The 17,615-nt window shown below is 37.9% G+C and overlaps 1 protein-coding gene across 5 annotated transcripts in view; it reads right to left on the bottom strand.

Moving 5' to 3' along the window:
* phrf1.L (PHD and ring finger domains 1 L homeolog) overlaps window positions 1–16,077 on the bottom strand; it is a 35,807-nt gene extending 19,730 nt beyond the window's left edge. For 2 of the 5 annotated variants that reach the window (XM_018257594.2, XM_018257596.2), the window contains exons 1-13: window positions 15,889–16,077; window positions 12,914–13,022; window positions 12,704–12,790; window positions 8,697–8,902; window positions 8,079–8,162; window positions 7,251–7,369; window positions 5,818–5,912; window positions 5,403–5,566; window positions 4,607–4,739; window positions 4,313–4,410; window positions 3,763–3,950; window positions 1,880–1,999; window positions 1,638–1,792 (exon numbers count right to left, since the gene is read on the bottom strand). In XM_018257594.2, coding sequence (XP_018113083.1) covers window positions 1,638–1,792; window positions 1,880–1,999; window positions 3,763–3,950; window positions 4,313–4,410; window positions 4,607–4,739; window positions 5,403–5,566; window positions 5,818–5,912; window positions 7,251–7,369; window positions 8,079–8,162; window positions 8,697–8,902; window positions 12,704–12,790; window positions 12,914–12,998 — 1,534 coding nt within the window. In that variant the 5' untranslated portion in view covers window positions 12,999–13,022; window positions 15,889–16,077. The other 3 variants (XM_018257595.2, XM_041589995.1, XM_041589996.1) reach the window with 3 other exon arrangements.
* Window positions 16,078–17,615: the final 1,538 nt, after the last annotated feature.

Here is a 17,615-nt window from a genome sequence, read left to right as displayed (position 1 = left end):
TACTGTCATGGGAAAAAAAATTTTTTCAAAATGAATCAGTTAATAGTGCTGCTCCAGCAGAATTCTGCACTGAAATCCATTTCTCAAAAGAGCAAACAGATTTTTTTATATTCAATTTTGAAATCTGACATTTTGTCAATTTCCCAGCTGCCCTAAGTCATGTGACTTGTGCTCTGATAAACTTCAATCACTCTTTACTGCTGTACTGCAAGTTGGAGTGATATCACCCCCTCCCTTCCCCCCCCCCAGCAGCCAAACAAAAGAACAATGGGAAGGTAACCAGATAACAGCTCCCTAACACAAGATAACAGCTGCCTGGTAGATCTAAGAACAACACTCAATAGTAAAAACCCATGTCCCACTGAGACACATTCAGTTACATTGAGAAGGAAAAACAGCAGTCTGCCAGAAAGCATTTCTCTCCTGAAGTGCAGCCACAAGTCACATGACATGGGGCAGCTGGGTAATTGACAAAATGTCTAGCCCCATGTCAGATTTCAAAATCGAATATAAAAAAATCTGTTTGCTCTTTTGAAAAATGGATTTCAGTGCAGAATTCTGCTGGAGCAGCACTAATAACTGATTCATTTTAAAAAAAAATGTTTTTTCCCATGACAGTATCCCTTTAAAACCAGTAAAATGAATACCATTAAAAGCATACGGTTTACTGTTGTATGCTCATTGTAATGATGGAAGCTGCCGTGCCTAATAATATAAGGCACTCTGGCTTCTTTACATTGTAAATTGTTAACAAGCTACTTTGAAGAAAGCTCCCAGAATAACACAGTTCAATATGAAAACAGGGCTGACATAGGACTACTCTCTCCATGCATTACCTGACATGACACTACATGGTTCCACACTTCCAAAAAATCATTCCAAACAACTGGCCAGTGAGCACCTTCCTAGCAGCAAATTCACCCAAAATGTAATACATTTTCTTGAGAAGAGAACAAGAACAAAGCAATTTGGGTTAACTTGTAAGCACCAAGCTGTATGCAAAAAAAAACGGGGGGAGAGGGGTTGGGGACAGGTGTGCATAGTCCCTTCATAAAAGAAACATGAGGTAAATGATAGCATGGGAAGGGGACTACTGTAAGCAGACCCTGGACCCATAGAGTAGTTACACCACTGATAGGTTATCATAGCTAGCCCACCTCAGAATACACTCCTCCAACATAGCCATAGTGGTCAGCTTGCTCCATAGTGCAGCAAGTGTTAGGGAGAATTACAATTATATGCTATTCTTCAGAAACTCAATCACCAACTGAAAAGCCCCTGGTGTGGTCTGTAGCAAAACACTAGATTGATTTCTTCTGGGTGAGAAGTTAAAAAAACAGATTGAGAAACTTAAGATGCTCTTAAGGAGATTTACAATCTCAGATTTCACTGGTGGGTTGAACAGGTAGTTTTTTAGTAAAATCCATATGGTGCAACAAAAATCAATACTTCCTACAGCCCCCATATGATTATGAAAGGAATTACTGCTAAGCATGTCCCTTAAAATAAGCATATTGGTAATCTTGAGCTTTACATATTTTTATATTAAAACCAACAACAACAAATGTTTAACTCTACTGACATCACAAGGGAAACAAGTTGATTTGTGGCTATATAACAGAAACAAGTTATTGTACCTATTTTCTTTGCCTTTAATGACCCATCACGGCTAATAACAATATCTGAACTCTTCATCATCAGCATGCTCTGTCCGGACAGGATACTCCCTAGGAGGTCAGGCACAGGCTCTGCCACTGGTAAAGTTTCATGAGCTTGCGGAGCAACACCCCCCCTACAGAACATGGCAAACAATAAGTATTTAAGCCGGTGTTACTGCATATGCAGTGAGCCTTCGTTATAAAGTGCAAGACAATCTTACCTTGAGAGTCCCACCGATATTGGACGGGCAACAGGTTGATGGGATCGCAAGGCTGAGCGCGAAAGCACCCTGCACTTTGAGGTAAGAGGGGAGGCTGGGTTGCTTAAATGGTCCTCATTACTGCAAGGAAAAGTGGATAAATAAAAGCAAGGTAAAAAGCAAGCAGAACACAATGCACATTAATCAGGTTGTCTGTGATATCAAAATCTATAAGCTAGTTTAAAAAAAAAAAAAAAAAACTATATATATATATATATATATATATATATATATATATATATATATATATATATATATATATATATATATATATATATATATATATATATATATATATATTTATTTATATATATATATATATAAATAAAACGTATATTTATAGTTTTATATGTAATGAGATCCAAAAGCTAGGGACAGGCAAAAACCTGAGCTTCCCAGTTTGATTTTCTCTATATAATGCAACAATTAGCTGAAGGTGGGTTATAATACAATGCTGCAACTAGCAGGGCCAACAGAAATGTAATTATGGTTTAAAACGAGACAAGATGTAGGTTAACATTAGTACAGGGATAACTACTACAATGTGCACTTCCACTGTATTCTAAGGCCTTGGACATACATGCTGATCATCGGTGGTCCGCGCCGTGTTTTTTAAATAAAGCTGACTGCGGCATAGATACCGCTATTGGTTTAAACTTGTTGGTTGTTCGCTTTTCAATTAACTTTTATTATGATGTAGAGAGTAATATTCTGAGGCAATTTGCAATTGCTTTTCATTTTTTATTATTTGTGTTTTTTGCGTTAACTTAGCTTTTTATTCAACAGCTCTCCAGTTTGCAATTTCAGCAATTAGGTAGCTAGGGTCCAAATTACCTTAGCAACCATGCATTGATTTGAATAAGAGACTGAAATATGAGCAGTAGAGGGACTGAAAAGAAAGACGAGGAATAAAAAGTAGCAGTGTGTAGCCTTACAGAGCATTTGTTTTTTAGATGGGGTCAGGGACCCCCATTTTTAAGTTGGAAAGAGTCAGAACAAGCAAAAAATGTAAAAAACTAAGAAAGAAAAAATAAAGGCCAATTGAAAAGTTGATCAAAATTAGCCAGTCTATAAAATAATAAAATGTAACTTAAAGGTGAACCACCCCTTTATGGCAATGACAATTTACGCTAGTGTAATTACCCGGATACGCGGCGGTTAGCTTTTTTTAAAAACGCGGCGTGAACTGCGCCGAAGATCTGCATGTGTGTCCATGCCCTCAGTGAGTAATAATATACTATTTAGGGTGCTCATTCCATTTTATATTATCAAAGAATGTTTAGGATAAACGGAACAGTTCAGCTTAAAGATAAAAACTGGGTAAACAGATAGGCTGTGCTAAATAAAAGAAAATTTCGAATACAGTTAGCCAAAAATGTAATGTATAAAGGCTGGAGTGACTGGATGTCTAAGATAATAGCCAGAACACTTCTTCCTGCATTTCAGCTCTCCAACACTGAGTTAGTAAGCGACTTTAAGGAGGGCCACGGGTTTGCAATTGATCCTCAGCATTCAGCTAAGATTCAAAAGCACAGTTATGACCCATGTGGCCCCCCTCAAGTCACTGATTGCTAACTGCCTGGTAACCAATCAGTGGAAACCAAGAGAGCTACAAAGCAGGAAGTAGTGTTCTGGCTACTATGTTAGACATTCAATCACCCCAACATTTAAACATTAAATTTTTGGCTAACTAACTATATTAGAATTGTTTTTTATTTTGCACAGCCTATTTACCAGTTTTTATTCCTATACTGAACAATTCATTTAAGAGAAGGATGCTGAGAAGCTACTGCACATCTTTGAGCTCTGCAAGTTGGTAAGGCACAGGATTCTGAGGTTTTCACCTGTCAAATGGGTCCAAGTCATAGGAGTTCCCAAACACAGAGAGTGTGGCAGCTCCTATGTCGTGTCTCATGGTGTCCAGCGTCTGTTCAGCGGCACGTTGAATACAAGGCAATGAAGATCCTCGAGGCGGGTTGCAAATCCCCAGTGATCTAGCAATACGACTGTGAGAGGAGGCCACTTTTCTGGCCTGGAAAGGCATCAGAAAAGAATGTTTAGCTCAAGAACCAAGTTCAATTGTTTTTATATTGCCCAATTATAGAAAGTTCAAAGTACTATTTGTTTAAAATAAACCTCAAAACACTACAAGGAAAGGAAAAGCATAAACATTCACAGCAAAATATAAGGCTTGGGCAAATGCCTAAAATACTATGCAGATAACTGCTGCTGGATCCAAGAGTGCTAAGGACAAGGGGGCACTTTAGAAGGATTTTGACTTTGAGCCCCTGTGACCTCTAATTACACCAATAACAGACAAGATGAACTTTTATTGAGGTATGGATAATAGCTAGTCAAACATTTATAGCTCATGTTAAATATCAGTATATTCACCATTTTTTTCCCTTTCCTCCGTCTGAACCTTCTTCGGCGCTTCTTTCCCACTCCCCAAGTTCCTTTTGAGACCTTGGACTGGATACTCTTCTTTCTGCCTAATATAGGCATAAAAAACTTCAGTCTCAATGCAAATGTGCATAGCCCAGTATACATCTACAACCAAAGTACTGTTGGCCCAAAATAAAAACGCTCTCCTAGATTTCAGTATTCCAGATGAATACTTAGCTTTTTATAGCAGATCATATTTATCTGGCAATTAATTAAACATCCCAGTATCATTATAATACCCACCAACTTTCCTTTTCCTTCTTCTGGTGGTAGTACGAGTGGTTAACGGTCTCTGATAGACTGCAGTGTTCAATCCATTAACTACTGCTTCAATGGTTTCATCAAGCAGAGATGACATTAGGTATCTTGGAACTTGCTATGGAAAAAAAAAAAAATACTTGGATACTGTAAAATGTTCTCATTTGGTTTTCCCTTTTTTATGCATTAATATACACACACATTTACTACTACGGATATTTGTTATAATGCACGCTAAACAGACAGGTTTAGGGGATGCAGATGATAATATATGATACAAGCTTATACACTTTAAAGAAAACCTGAATTGGAAGTTAAATACTGCATATACCCTACTTAAAAGAAGGGTATGCTTTTCATATTTGTTTATATAAATGACCAGTAAAAATACATATTTAAAGGCCATTTTAAATAGTGCTGTTTATGTGTTTGATCCCACTCATATAATGAGGGTTGGTCAAATAGTTTGATCGGACTAAGCACTATAAAACACCATTTATAGATCCACTCAACAGGCTCTTCCAGGCTTAAAGCAAGAGTTCAGTGAAAAATATATAGCTTTATTACTGGGTTGCCTTTTACTGGCAAAAAAATAAAAAAAGGTGCAGCATTTAGAGTTGCTTGGCATAGATTCCTGCCTTTTGTGCTACCTTTCACTTACCCCATGGGATTACATTATACTATATACTAATAGGGCTATTATGGCAATGTTAAAAAAGGTAAAACAAAACCTTGAAACACAAAGTTCTGCCAGTCTTCCCATACTCCAACAACTTAATACCTGGATATTGCGTGCAGTGCTGATTCGGTTTCTGTTGACGTTGGCTCTCACCCTTTCACTTTGCCTTGTTCGAGCAATAGCACGAGTCCTAACCACGTTAGGATGTAGACGGCTAGTGGTGGGAACCACATCTGCAAGAAGTCCAGCAACCTCTACGTCACTCACTTCATCAAAAAGCAAAAGGAAACAAAAATCAGAAATACAAACCTACAATTCAGAGTCGTAAATACAGCCTTACTAAAGAATACTATTATAATATACATTATGTGAATGCAAATCTTCTTTATATAAAGCACCAAATCCATCTATCCATCTATCAGAGGGATCAGCATCTCTTCAGTTTGGCACAGTTCTCATTTTGATTTCATATAAACTGAATATGTAAAGGTAGTTACTGAACCTAAAAAACAGTTACCTTCCTCTGGCTGATTTGCATCTGAGCATTCTGGACAGAACCATTCGTCTACTGGAACAGCATTCAAAGGAGGAGTGAGGCACTCCATATGGTAGCTACAGAAAACATTACAGAATTAGGTGATTACGTAGGCTCCACAGAAACTTACACAGCATACTTTTTTTGGCGTCCATGTTTGTATTGAAAATACAAAGACTCTTTCTTCAATTTGTTTCCCTTCCTCTGGCCAGAGAACAACACAAGACAGAAGGCTTCAGGGTTTTATGCAGCAACCAATTTCACTAAACAGAATGGAGAACATTTACGGTGATATTAAAGGAGAACTATGACGAAAATTAAAATTTAATATACTTACTGAAGTAAGAAACTTTCTAAATGCAATTAAACATTCTGCATTGTTTCTGAAATAATCAAGTTTATATTCAATATTCCTCTCTCAGCATCTATTCTCTTCATTCTGTCTTCATGCAGCAGTTGAGTATCAGATATTTATTGACAGTTAGATCTAATATATCTTATAGGGGGGCTTCCTTTCCTAGCAGATGAATTAGAACTCACTCAAATAACAGATTCCAGTACTAACAAAAACTAACAAAATAACTGCCTTTTGTACAAATGCTGCATGTAGAGAGGATTTCTGGTGATTTTAACAAAGTGAGCTCTAATACATATTCTAGGCAAAAAGAGCCCCCCTAGAAGATATATTTGATCGCTGTCAATGAATATCTGACACCCAACTCCTGAATGAAGACAGAATGAAGAGAAACAGATGCTGACAGAGGAATAGTGAAGATAAACTTTATTATTTCAGAAACAATGCAGAATTTTTAATTGATTGTATTTAGAAAGTTTCTTATTTCAGTATGCTGAAGCTAATATTAATATAGTTCCCCTTTAAACACCACAGCTCAGTGATCCCCCAACTAATGGCTCGTAATCAACAAGTTGCCTCCCGACCCCTTGGATTTTGCTCCCAGTGGTCTTAAAGCAGGTACTCCTATTTGAATTGTCTTGAAGGCAAGCTTTAATTTCATAAAAAAAACATGCGTGCTGCCAAACAGAGCCTCCTGTTGGTTGCCAGTTCACATATGGGCTGTGATCGACTATTTGTAGCCCTTATTTGGGCCCCCCCCAGAACTATTTGCTTGCCTATGTTGCTCTCCGGTTTGTTTGTTTTTACATTTGAATGTGGCACATGGGGTAAAAAAAATTGGGGACCCCTGCCACAGTTTTACTATATAATGGTCAGCAACGACTATGTTGCAGTTTGACTCACCTCCCCTTATTAACCAGTCAAGCTTGATGCATAAAAAAAACTATCATTTCACATGTAGCTGGTTGGAACACACAAGTGACATACTGTTTGCCCAAGCCACCTGTGTAGCCCATAACTAATACAAAAATATGTTGAAAATCTCACAGACTGCACCCACCCTGCATCACAGCCATCACAAAGTAGCAGTCGATCCTCGCGGTCACATCGTCCACACACTGCACAGTTGGTGGCATCTTCCTCCACCTCAACCTCTTCTGCTTTTTTCTTTATAGGAACCTATTAACACATAAATATAACATTTAAATAACAAAGGGCAAAACTACACAGACATCTTTAAGTTTGTCAAATCATAAATATATGCACATTTTTTTTTAAAAAAAACTCAACCTCAAGATTTAAAATGCATTTAAACAATTAATCTTTCTAGATAGACAGGTATCCCCCTGAATAGTAGCAACATTGCTTCCACAAATGTGTAATAAATTATATAAACTCAATTTTAATGGCACTTATCGTAAATTCCTGCCTTTTCCTACTGCCGGATTTTATCTGTGTTTCAAGCAGGCATTACAGGCCCCAAAGGCACCCAAAATGTCATATACAATAAAACGGATCACTTGAATAAATGGTGTGCAGGATGCTTTAAGGTTTATGTTGCTGCCTGAAAGATAAAACTGAACAGAGTGCAGAGCCGACCGGTATATAATTATGAATATTTTGATACATATTCTATATAGAATAGGTCCACACTCAGAGAGTGACCGTCATTCGGTCAGTCATTCACTGTACCAGTGGAAACATTGGCGAAGATTGAGTGAATGCTGATTTAAGAAACTTTACTGAAAAACTGCATAACCATATTAATGTGGTTATGTGAAACCCAGGTTGTTGTAGCAATAAAACAAATACAATACTTGGTCTATTTGACAGGACAAGTACAATTTGGTAATGAAATATGATTCTCCCATTTTCGCCCACCACTTACCTTTTTTAAGATCTCACCACCAAAGTGCACTCGTATGTGAATGCAAGAAAATGCAATTCTGTCCACAGGGCACGAGTTTGCATTCTATATAAAATAGAAGAATATATACATATATATTTATTCTACACAGTTGGGTATTTCTATGTAAAATCTTATTTGAAATCAACTGTTGGCTATCATCAATATACTTCAAAGCTATTGATGTAAGTAGCATCTTGACACACATTGGCTTCTACATGTAACGGACATGCTAAAATAAGATTAGATTGTGCCTATTTATATTTTTTCAGAAAGTAGAGGATTGCAATATGCAATATATACAAGTACTAGTCCAGCTCCTCTGTTGGATGGACCCTGGGCATAGTTAAACCAGGACACAATTTAAACTAGTCCCATATGCTCCAATATTTCCAGAATTTGTCCAGTATCTGATCATCTTTGCACGTGGCTCATTAAATGATCAACAGTGATGAAAAGACCCTGGTGCCAAACTGTAAAATAGGACCAACTTTGATCCAATGCAAGCAAACAATAAAGGATAGAATTTGGCAAAATCTCATATTTAACGCAGGATTTGGTGCATCGCTAAAGGATTCAGTTCAACAGGCGAATACTAACCTTTGACCACTCCACAATGCAATCCAGGCAGAAATAATGACTGCAGTTTTCTGGAGTGCCCACAACTTGGTCTCTGAAGCCATTGAGGCAGATTGGGCAATTTTCTCCTTCGTCGTCTGAACTAAACGCCTCATTAAAATGCCCTGCAGGCTGTGTTGGATCTAAGCTTCCTTTTGCAGCATTTTCATCCTCCTCCTCTTCAGAGTCTTATAATATAAAAACATTTTGTCACTTAGAAATCATGACTAAAATCAAAAGGAATCTTATCTCTGGCTGAGATAACAATGCTGGCTATAGTGTACAATTGTCCCCCTTAGAATTTGTTTGTGGGTGTGCAAATACACGCACCCATAAATCGAATGGTCATACTATTACAATTATAACATAACATTAAAAGTAAAGTTTTTATTGTTTTAAAACACATAGAAAAACATAGAACAAAACACATTCCATTAAGCAGTAAGGTTCCAGGTTACAAAACATATGAAATATGCATTGTAGTAGTATTTCGCTCCAACCTATTGGTTGATCAGTCAACTTAATCCCTGGGCGGGTGCCTATACGTGTGAGGGGTGCTGCAATTCCCCATATTTACTGACGAATAAGGTTTTACCGCTTCCGTGTTTTTACTGATGCAGCTTTGAGTATTAGGAGTTATTGCCTTTTGAATTGCTACTGCTTGTAGCAGGGATAAAAGTTGTTCTTTAATGGGCTTGACAGCGGCTACAAGACTGTCACACACACAGAGCACTTTATTGCCCAATCTCATGGAGGCAATGAAGCACCCAACATTAACTGCCTATTCCCATCAGTTGGAATAGCCACATGTAAAAGACATTAAACACAGCAATCCTGAGTAATCACTTAAAAATGCCTCCTGCATTTTTGGGCTATTACCTGGGATGGCTGAATGTAACGCGTTTTAGATGCAGCAATTACAACTAATGAGAAGGGGTACGGTCAGGAGCTTCACTAGCCACTTCCACTGAGGAGATTTTCCCAACTGGTGATGAATCACCCTGTGTGTTAGAGTACTAACAATCCCCAGTAGTACATATTTTAGCATTAAACAACCTATTCTAGGCTGTTAGTGTTTTGAGACTATGTACTTCTATTAGATTTGATCAAATACTGTATATGTACCTATTTACACAGACACACGCCTCTGATGTTACACTGTTTCTGGCATCAGTCATGCCAAAAAAAAAAAAAATACAAGGTTAAAGGGATACGGTCATGGGAAAACATGTTTTTTTCAAAACACATCAGTTAATAGTGCTGCTCCAGCAGAATTCTGCACTGAAATTCATTTCTCAAGAGCAAACAGATGTTTTTATATTTAATTTTGAAAACTGACATGGGGCTAGACATATTGTCAGTTTCCCAGCTGCCCCAGTCATGTGACTTGTGCTCTGATAAACTTCAGTCACTCTTTACTGCTGTACTGCAAGTTGGAGTGATATCAACCCCTCCCTTTCTCCCCAGCAGCCTAACATCAGAACAATGGGAAGGTAACCAGGTAGCAGCTCCCTAACACAAGATAACAGCTGCCTAGTAGATATAAGAGCAGTACTCAATAGTAAAATCCAGGTCCCACTGCAACACATTCAGTTACATTTAGTAGGAGAAACAACAGCCTGTCAGAAAGCAGTTCCATCTGAAGTGCTGTTTTTTCTGAAAGCACATGACCAGGCAAAATGACCTGAGATGGCTGCCTACACACCAATTTAACAATTTAAAAAAATACACTTGCTGGTTCAGGAATTAAATTTTATATTGTAGAGTGAATTATCTGCAGTGTAAACAGTGTAATTAAGAAATAAAAAAATACATCATAAAAATCATGACAGAATCCCTTTAATGTTACACAGAAAAACTTCTAAGTGAAAGTTAAACTCAAGCTTATATAGTGCAATTGCACATTGATTTTGAAAGAATGCCCAGCCGCAGTTTCCTCCCACTTTGGTTCAGATCTGCTCACTGGGGACATCAGATGAACAGGTGCATCTGTGCTGTTTTAAAGGGGAACTATAGTGAAAATTAAAATTTTAGGTTTACCATACTGAATAAGAAACTTTCTAAATACAATCAAAATTCTGTACCGTTCCTGAAATAATTACGGTAAGTTTATCTTTACTATTCCTCTCTCAGCATCTGTTTCTCTTCATTCTCTATTCAAGCAGCAGTTGGGTGTCAGATATTCATTGAGAGATAGATCAAATATATATTATACGGCCTAGAAGATGTATAAGAGCTCACTGTTAAAATCACCACAAATCCTGTCTCTCTACGTGCAGAATTTGTGCAAAGGACAGTTATTTTGTTAGATTTTGTTTGTACTGGAATCAGTTATTTGAGTGAGCTCTAATACATCTTCTAGGAAAGGGCGCTCCCCTATAAGACATATTGGATCTAAATGTCAATGAATATCTGACACCCATCTGCTGCATGAAGACAGAATGAAGAGAAACAGATGCTGAGAGAGGAATAATGAATATAAACTTGATTATTTTAGAAAGTTAAAGAAAGATTCTTAGAAAGTTTCTTATTTCAGTATGATGAAGCTTATGTTTAATTTTCTCCTTTAAGGATCTTTTACGGTAATTGTTTTCTAATTATTCCTTTGTGTGACAAATACTGAATATTCTAATTATTAGTCTTTATATTACTTGCACCTCTTTGTATGCCTGACGAAGGGGCATCCACCCGAAACGATGCATTATAGTATATATTAAACAAGCAAGGTTGTTTCCCTGTTATTCTATTCATCAGTGCTGTTTTGACATTGATGTGGAAGGCCAAATTTGACACCATCAGCTGGATAACTCCAAACTAGGCACAACTCTACAAGGGAAAGTGCATTCAGGGGAAGGACAATTTAGACCAGCAAATGAAAAAACCAAAAGTAATTCAAAGTTGTACTTTGAACGTGTGTTCTAAACCGAGCAATTAATTTAAATTCAACAAAGTTAGTACTTTGACCCCCCTCAATGCCCTGTCATTGTAAACACTCTGAGATCTATGGTCACAGAAAAATAAACAGACTAAATACACAATGTTCTGTTAAAAACAGGTATGAAAATATTTTTTAAATTTAAGGCAAATGTCATACCTGGCAAATCTCTGCAGTAGAGAAACACAAAACCACTCGGAATGCCTCGTATTTAAAGTGAACTGGTACATGTGGTTTTCAGCCCAAAAATATCAGCAATTCTGGGCCTATCACCACCTCCACCACCTCTAACAGATGTCACAAACAGTTAGAGAGCTTGGGCGATTTGGGTATTTTTTTTGAGGAAATATGTTGCTAGCAAAGCTTTTAGGCGTGCCATTAACCCAAGAACTTTTAGAACAGTGATTTATCTATTATTATTGAGTATTAAGCTTGAACTTATAAGAGAACTAAATCCAACCAATAAGAAAAGCCCCTACCTACTACCCTAGACAGTCCCCCCCCACATAGTTAATTAACCCTAAAAGTGCAGAGTAAGCGCAGTGGAGCTCATACGCTCCATCTTCCGGTTTAGTTCTCCTTTAAAGAGATGTTGACACTGGAAAGTAAACGTTTTTATAGCTATCTATCATAACACTATCTTTGCATGCTATTTACGATGCTTTGACATCACTTATCTGATCCCCCGTGTTTGTTCTATGAGGGGCTGCCATATTTGTGCAGCTGTAGTCCGTTGACAGTGAGGTTTTTTTTACCCGTTAAGTGTAATGTTATGTTGTGAGCCCAATGGTGCCTTTAGTTTACAGGTACTGGCAACACTTTAAAGGACAAGGAAAATCCTTGCCATTATGTTAGGCACCACCCAGTGAATCAAAACACTGTTTTCCGCCAGATCATAGCTCCTTTTAGAATAAAAAAGCCCCAGTCCAGTGTAAAAATTAATGCAGCTTTACGAGTGTGTGATTTCCAAAAAAGGAACACCTAGCCAGGGGAAAGAAAAAAAAAAAACTGGTCTAGAAACTCTTTTGAAGTCCCTTCACCAAGATCTGCTTACCAGTTACATCTTCATCCTCACCGCCTTCTTCTTCCCCATCATCACCATCTTCACTCTCAGATTCATCCTCTGAATCTTCCATTTCTTCTGTAGCACAAAGAATTTATATTACATAACTTCTGCCTCCAACTTTCAGTTTAGACTTGCTTCTTTTTTATTTGACTGAGATACAATGATAAATGTGAACGTAAAACAGGAATAAGTCATTACCATTATCACTGGCAGAAAGCGATTGCTGCCGATTTCTCCCTTGGGAGCGGTTTATTAGTTGATCTTGGTTCTCCTCATCATCCATTGCTCTTCATCGGATAACTGAACCCTAAGAATGAAAACAAACATTGGTTGTTAGAGCACAGTTGCCATACACAGGGGAGATATAACCCTTAAACTGTAAACATATGACCCGTTTCTGCAGTATATACCAAGTATTTAGCCGGTTTTCAGTTTTCATGTACAACCCACAGGTAAGCTGTTCTGGCTGCATTTCTGTACCGTTCTCAACACAAAATACTGCACACTTACCCAAAGGGCTGGTTTGAAAACCATCAGAAAAATAATAACATGGTTATTAAGAGGCATTTTACCACTTAAAGGGCAACCAAACCCTAATTTTTCAAATAAATGATGCTTAGCCCTGGGGAATTTAAATGAAAACACAGTTTTGTAAAAGACTGTGAGAAAAGTAAAAAAAAATATAATTATGCAGAATTTCATTTATGGCCCATTCAGCTGCTCCACTCCACTCAGATGTCAGACAAAACACTTGGTTCACTATGCCATGCCTCTCCTGGGAGGAGCCTAAGCTGATGAACACAAGTCCATGGACTTGTACAGATTCTCATGTTAATTAGCACCTTAACCAGTATTTAATCAAAGGGAAATAAAGGTATAATAACTGATCTAGTATTAAAGGAAAATTACAATACAATTTAGCTGACCAGTCAAAATGATCATGCAGGAACCAGAAAGGGGATGTCTTTGCACTTCCAGTAGATGAAAGACCTTTCACACGTCAGTTGAATGCATGATCATTGGCAATGGTGAGGCAGTTCAATGACAACCACCTCACTCAGTCGGGTTCTGTGTTTGGTATGGCAATACAACAGGGCTCAGGTCATGTAAAAGGTTATTATAAGTGGGAGCTAAACACCAACATTTAACAAACCTGATTATCAAATCGGTTCAGACTTTTTTACTCTATTATAATGCAGGAAAGTATTATCTGTAACAAGTCTCGCTGAAGGTAAATGCTGCTTCTCTATATTATATACAAAGCCATGCATTACATTTAACATTTACTCTTGTTTATTATTATTATCAGTATTATAAGAAAAAGGCATTAGTTACTTTTAAGGGTTAGATCGCCTTCCAAACACTTTCAGTTAAATTGTTTTAATTGTACACCAGATATAAGGCCTTATATTTATTTTTTTAAACAAGATGAATGTTTAAAAGTACAGTAAGACCAAATTATTTTATTAAACTACTTTATCCACAATAACACTTCATAAAAATGCTCTGCTGCAGTTTCTAAAAAGGGCAAGGGGGTGACAGGTAGTCTGTAACCACAAGTCAGTTTCATAGTAAAGAAGCTTCAGCTATCAGGCTCTTTAGCAATGTCTGTAGTTTACATTTATGGCCCTGAAAGTCAAGCAGAAGCATACTTTTTAACTTCAGACAATGTCTAGTTGCCGAAGCTTCTCTACTGACATCTGGTTGAAAGCATTACAGAGGAATGTAGGCTGTCAGTTGCATGATCGCCCTATTTAGAAACTGCAGCAGAGCATTTTGTAAGTGTAATTCTGAGTGAAGCAGTTAAATATAATGGTGAGTACATTTTACCTATAACGGCAGCAATTTAGAGGTGGATTATGTACTAAATGATTCTGGTGTTATTGGGGTTCATTTATCAACACTGGGCAAATTTAGATCTGAGCAGTAACCCATGGCAACCAGTCAATGATTAGCATTTTTCAGCCAGCTGAATGTAGAACAACAAAACCAAAATGTGATTGTTGCTATGGGTTATTGTCCAGGTGCAAATCCCAGTGTTGATAAACAAACTGCCCATTCACCTCCTGTTTCACAGGAGCAGCTCAGTAAGAGGTGAAGGTTTGCTCTTGATATATTAGGAGGCCAAAACATTAGACACTTGCAATAAATTTTCTAACATTTTCATAAGTCCTGTGAGTGCGGATCTTTTTTGTGCATTTACAGATTGAAACTGTTGATACTGCACCCAGGCGTTTGAAACTATGTATCGAGAGTGCCGGCTTCATGGAGGACTATATATATATATATATATATATATATAAAAAAGTTCACAAAGTACCTGCACTCCTTCCTTGTTAGCCAAAGGTGGGTGCTTGGTCAGTCAGAGTGTAAAAAACAAATCTTTTATATATATATATATATATATATATATAGATATATATATATATATATATATATATATATATATATATATATCTGGATTGGATCAGTAGGAGTATCAGGTACAAATGTGTGCGGGGTATATGGAAAATATTCAATCATATCAAGCAAGAGGGTCGGAATTTAAATTACAGATACAAAGAAATCATTAAAAACAAGAACTTTGTCTGAATAGGACCCCACCAGTGAGTGTCTTTGCCATAGTTTAGAGCCTTCTGGTTAATAGATTTGATTAATAGATTCTATAGCTGTATCAGTATTCACTAAAGGGAACTTATTTCCACTTTCTAGTACAATTAAGCATGGGGCCAGAGATTATGGTGCCCTTAGGTTACTCTTCTATGAAATTCAGCTTGCATGCAATTAGCACTTAATAATCACTGCAGCCTGGGAAACTGCAGTGTTTATTCTCATAGAAGTCGTCAGGGTGCACCTTTGCATTGACACATGTAAGTGAGGAGTTGCCCTGCTGATTGCCCCCAGCTGAAAAACACACCACACACTTCAAAGGCAATAACAGAATGGTTTTGGTGGTTTTGTTCCCCATAAGCTGAATATTGTCGGCCTCTCTTAAGCAGTCTAATAGCTAGTCTAAGATACAGTGTCCTGCGCTCACACCCAGCTGTCAGTCTCTATAGTTACGGTCTGTTTATGCGCATTAGGTAATGGAGCTTCCCCAGCTTTCCTCTTCTATGGAATGTTGGCGCAGGCTGACTGGCTGACATTAGGGGGGCTGTTGCACGGCCACTCACCTCACCGAATCCACCGAGACCTCGGCACCAAAGCAGCGAAAGGCGTCCGGAAACCAACATTACAGGGATTCCCCTTCCGGGTTCACAGACTCCCATCACAAAGCTGACAGGAAATCCCGCCTCCGCCAGACGCTGGATTGTGTGTGGTTGATGTTGGTTCTCGTGGCATGTTGGTGGTACAGCAGCTCATTCTGAGGGGCTTCTCTGATGATAAGAGCTCGGTGCTACCCTAGTTATGTTAATAAACCAACAGGAAACTACAAAAGGGAAAGCAGCGATGCTAGTTTACTTGTATATGTTGCTACTGCTGAGATCTGTGCATATTACCTTCATAAAAAATAATTTAAACGCTGTGACAATTAAATGTTCTGACATATATGTGTTTTTTTTTTTGCTAGACTTTACACATAACAGTAAATGAATGTGCTTCTGTACACTGCCCTCAAGCCAGAAATGTCTGTGCACTTTTTATTTTTTATTTAAGATAGGGATGCACCGAATCCAGGATTCGGCCGGTAAAACACCTGCCAAGGACAGGGCAGGTATTACAAATTTACCGGCAATACAATTGCCGGTAATTTGTAATACCCTTTAAAAAAAAGCCCATGGCCTGCCCCCAATTCGCAAAGATCGCAAAGAACTTACCTTTTTTCCAGCGCTGTGCGATGTTGCCACGCCCCTTATGCGGCACTTCGCGTAGCTCCGCCCCTTTTAGCATCGCGGGCCGCCCCCTTTTGGTACCCGGCCCCCACTGGACTGTACATTTTTTTAATAAAGGTGGCAACCCTATTCGGGATTCAGATTCGGCCAAATCCTTTTGCCTGGCCCAACTGAATCCAAATTTACATATGTAAATTAGGGGAGGGAAATCGCATTACTTTTTGTCACAAAACAAGGAAGTAAAAAATGTTTTCCCCTTCCCCCCCCTAAATTGCATATGCAATTCAGTTTGGTATTCGGCCAAATCTTTTGCGAAGGTTTTGGGGGTTCGGCCGAATCCAAATTAGTAAATATAAGCACTATGAGGTCCGCAGGGCTTTACAGATTTATTTATATTTGTATAAAGTCTGAGCAAAATGTTTTGGGGCAGATTTACTAAAGGGTGAAGTGGCCGTCGCTAGCAAAAATTTGGCAAAATTACATTTCACAGGGACATTGGCAATTTACTAAAAGGCGTAGAGGACAATTCACTAGCGAAAAAGCTTATCGCTAGAGAAGTTTCACACTCTTTCGCCAGATGAATTTTCAATCCGGCAAATGATTATTACTCCGTTAACGCATCAAAGTGTGAAGTTTCCCCTACTTTATCCTTTTATCCAGAGTCTGCTTTGCTAGGTTATGCCTGACGAATTGACAAGATTCTCAACAAACTTATGTCAGTGACATCATATCCTGTATGCCGAAAAGCCATAAAAAAGGCAAAACGCTGCAGTTTTTGGTCATATTTTAAAGTGGGATTATGTTTAGAAGTTGTAATTAGTTGTTATTAGTTAGAAGTTAATTATTTTTTTTTACCATTGAAGCTGACACATTTGTTTTAGGGTGGGCGCATGTCTTTATTTTGTTTCTTTGGACATTTTTAATAATAAGTGGCCACCTCACAATTTCAATTTCACAATTTTCAACATCACTAATAAAAACATATATATGACCTATATGCACCAGCTCTATTTAAATTGACCTAAGCGTAAGTGTGTTAATGAAATTTAACTAGGAAGAAAGTAACA

Source organism: Xenopus laevis, chromosome 4L (genome assembly GCF_017654675.1).
Source record: "Xenopus laevis strain J_2021 chromosome 4L, Xenopus_laevis_v10.1, whole genome shotgun sequence".
NCBI classification, from domain to species: Eukaryota; Metazoa; Chordata; class Amphibia; order Anura; family Pipidae; genus Xenopus; species Xenopus laevis.
The sequence above is the reverse complement of the archived record's forward strand: the minus strand, read 5'-3'. Positions and strand labels throughout refer to the sequence as shown.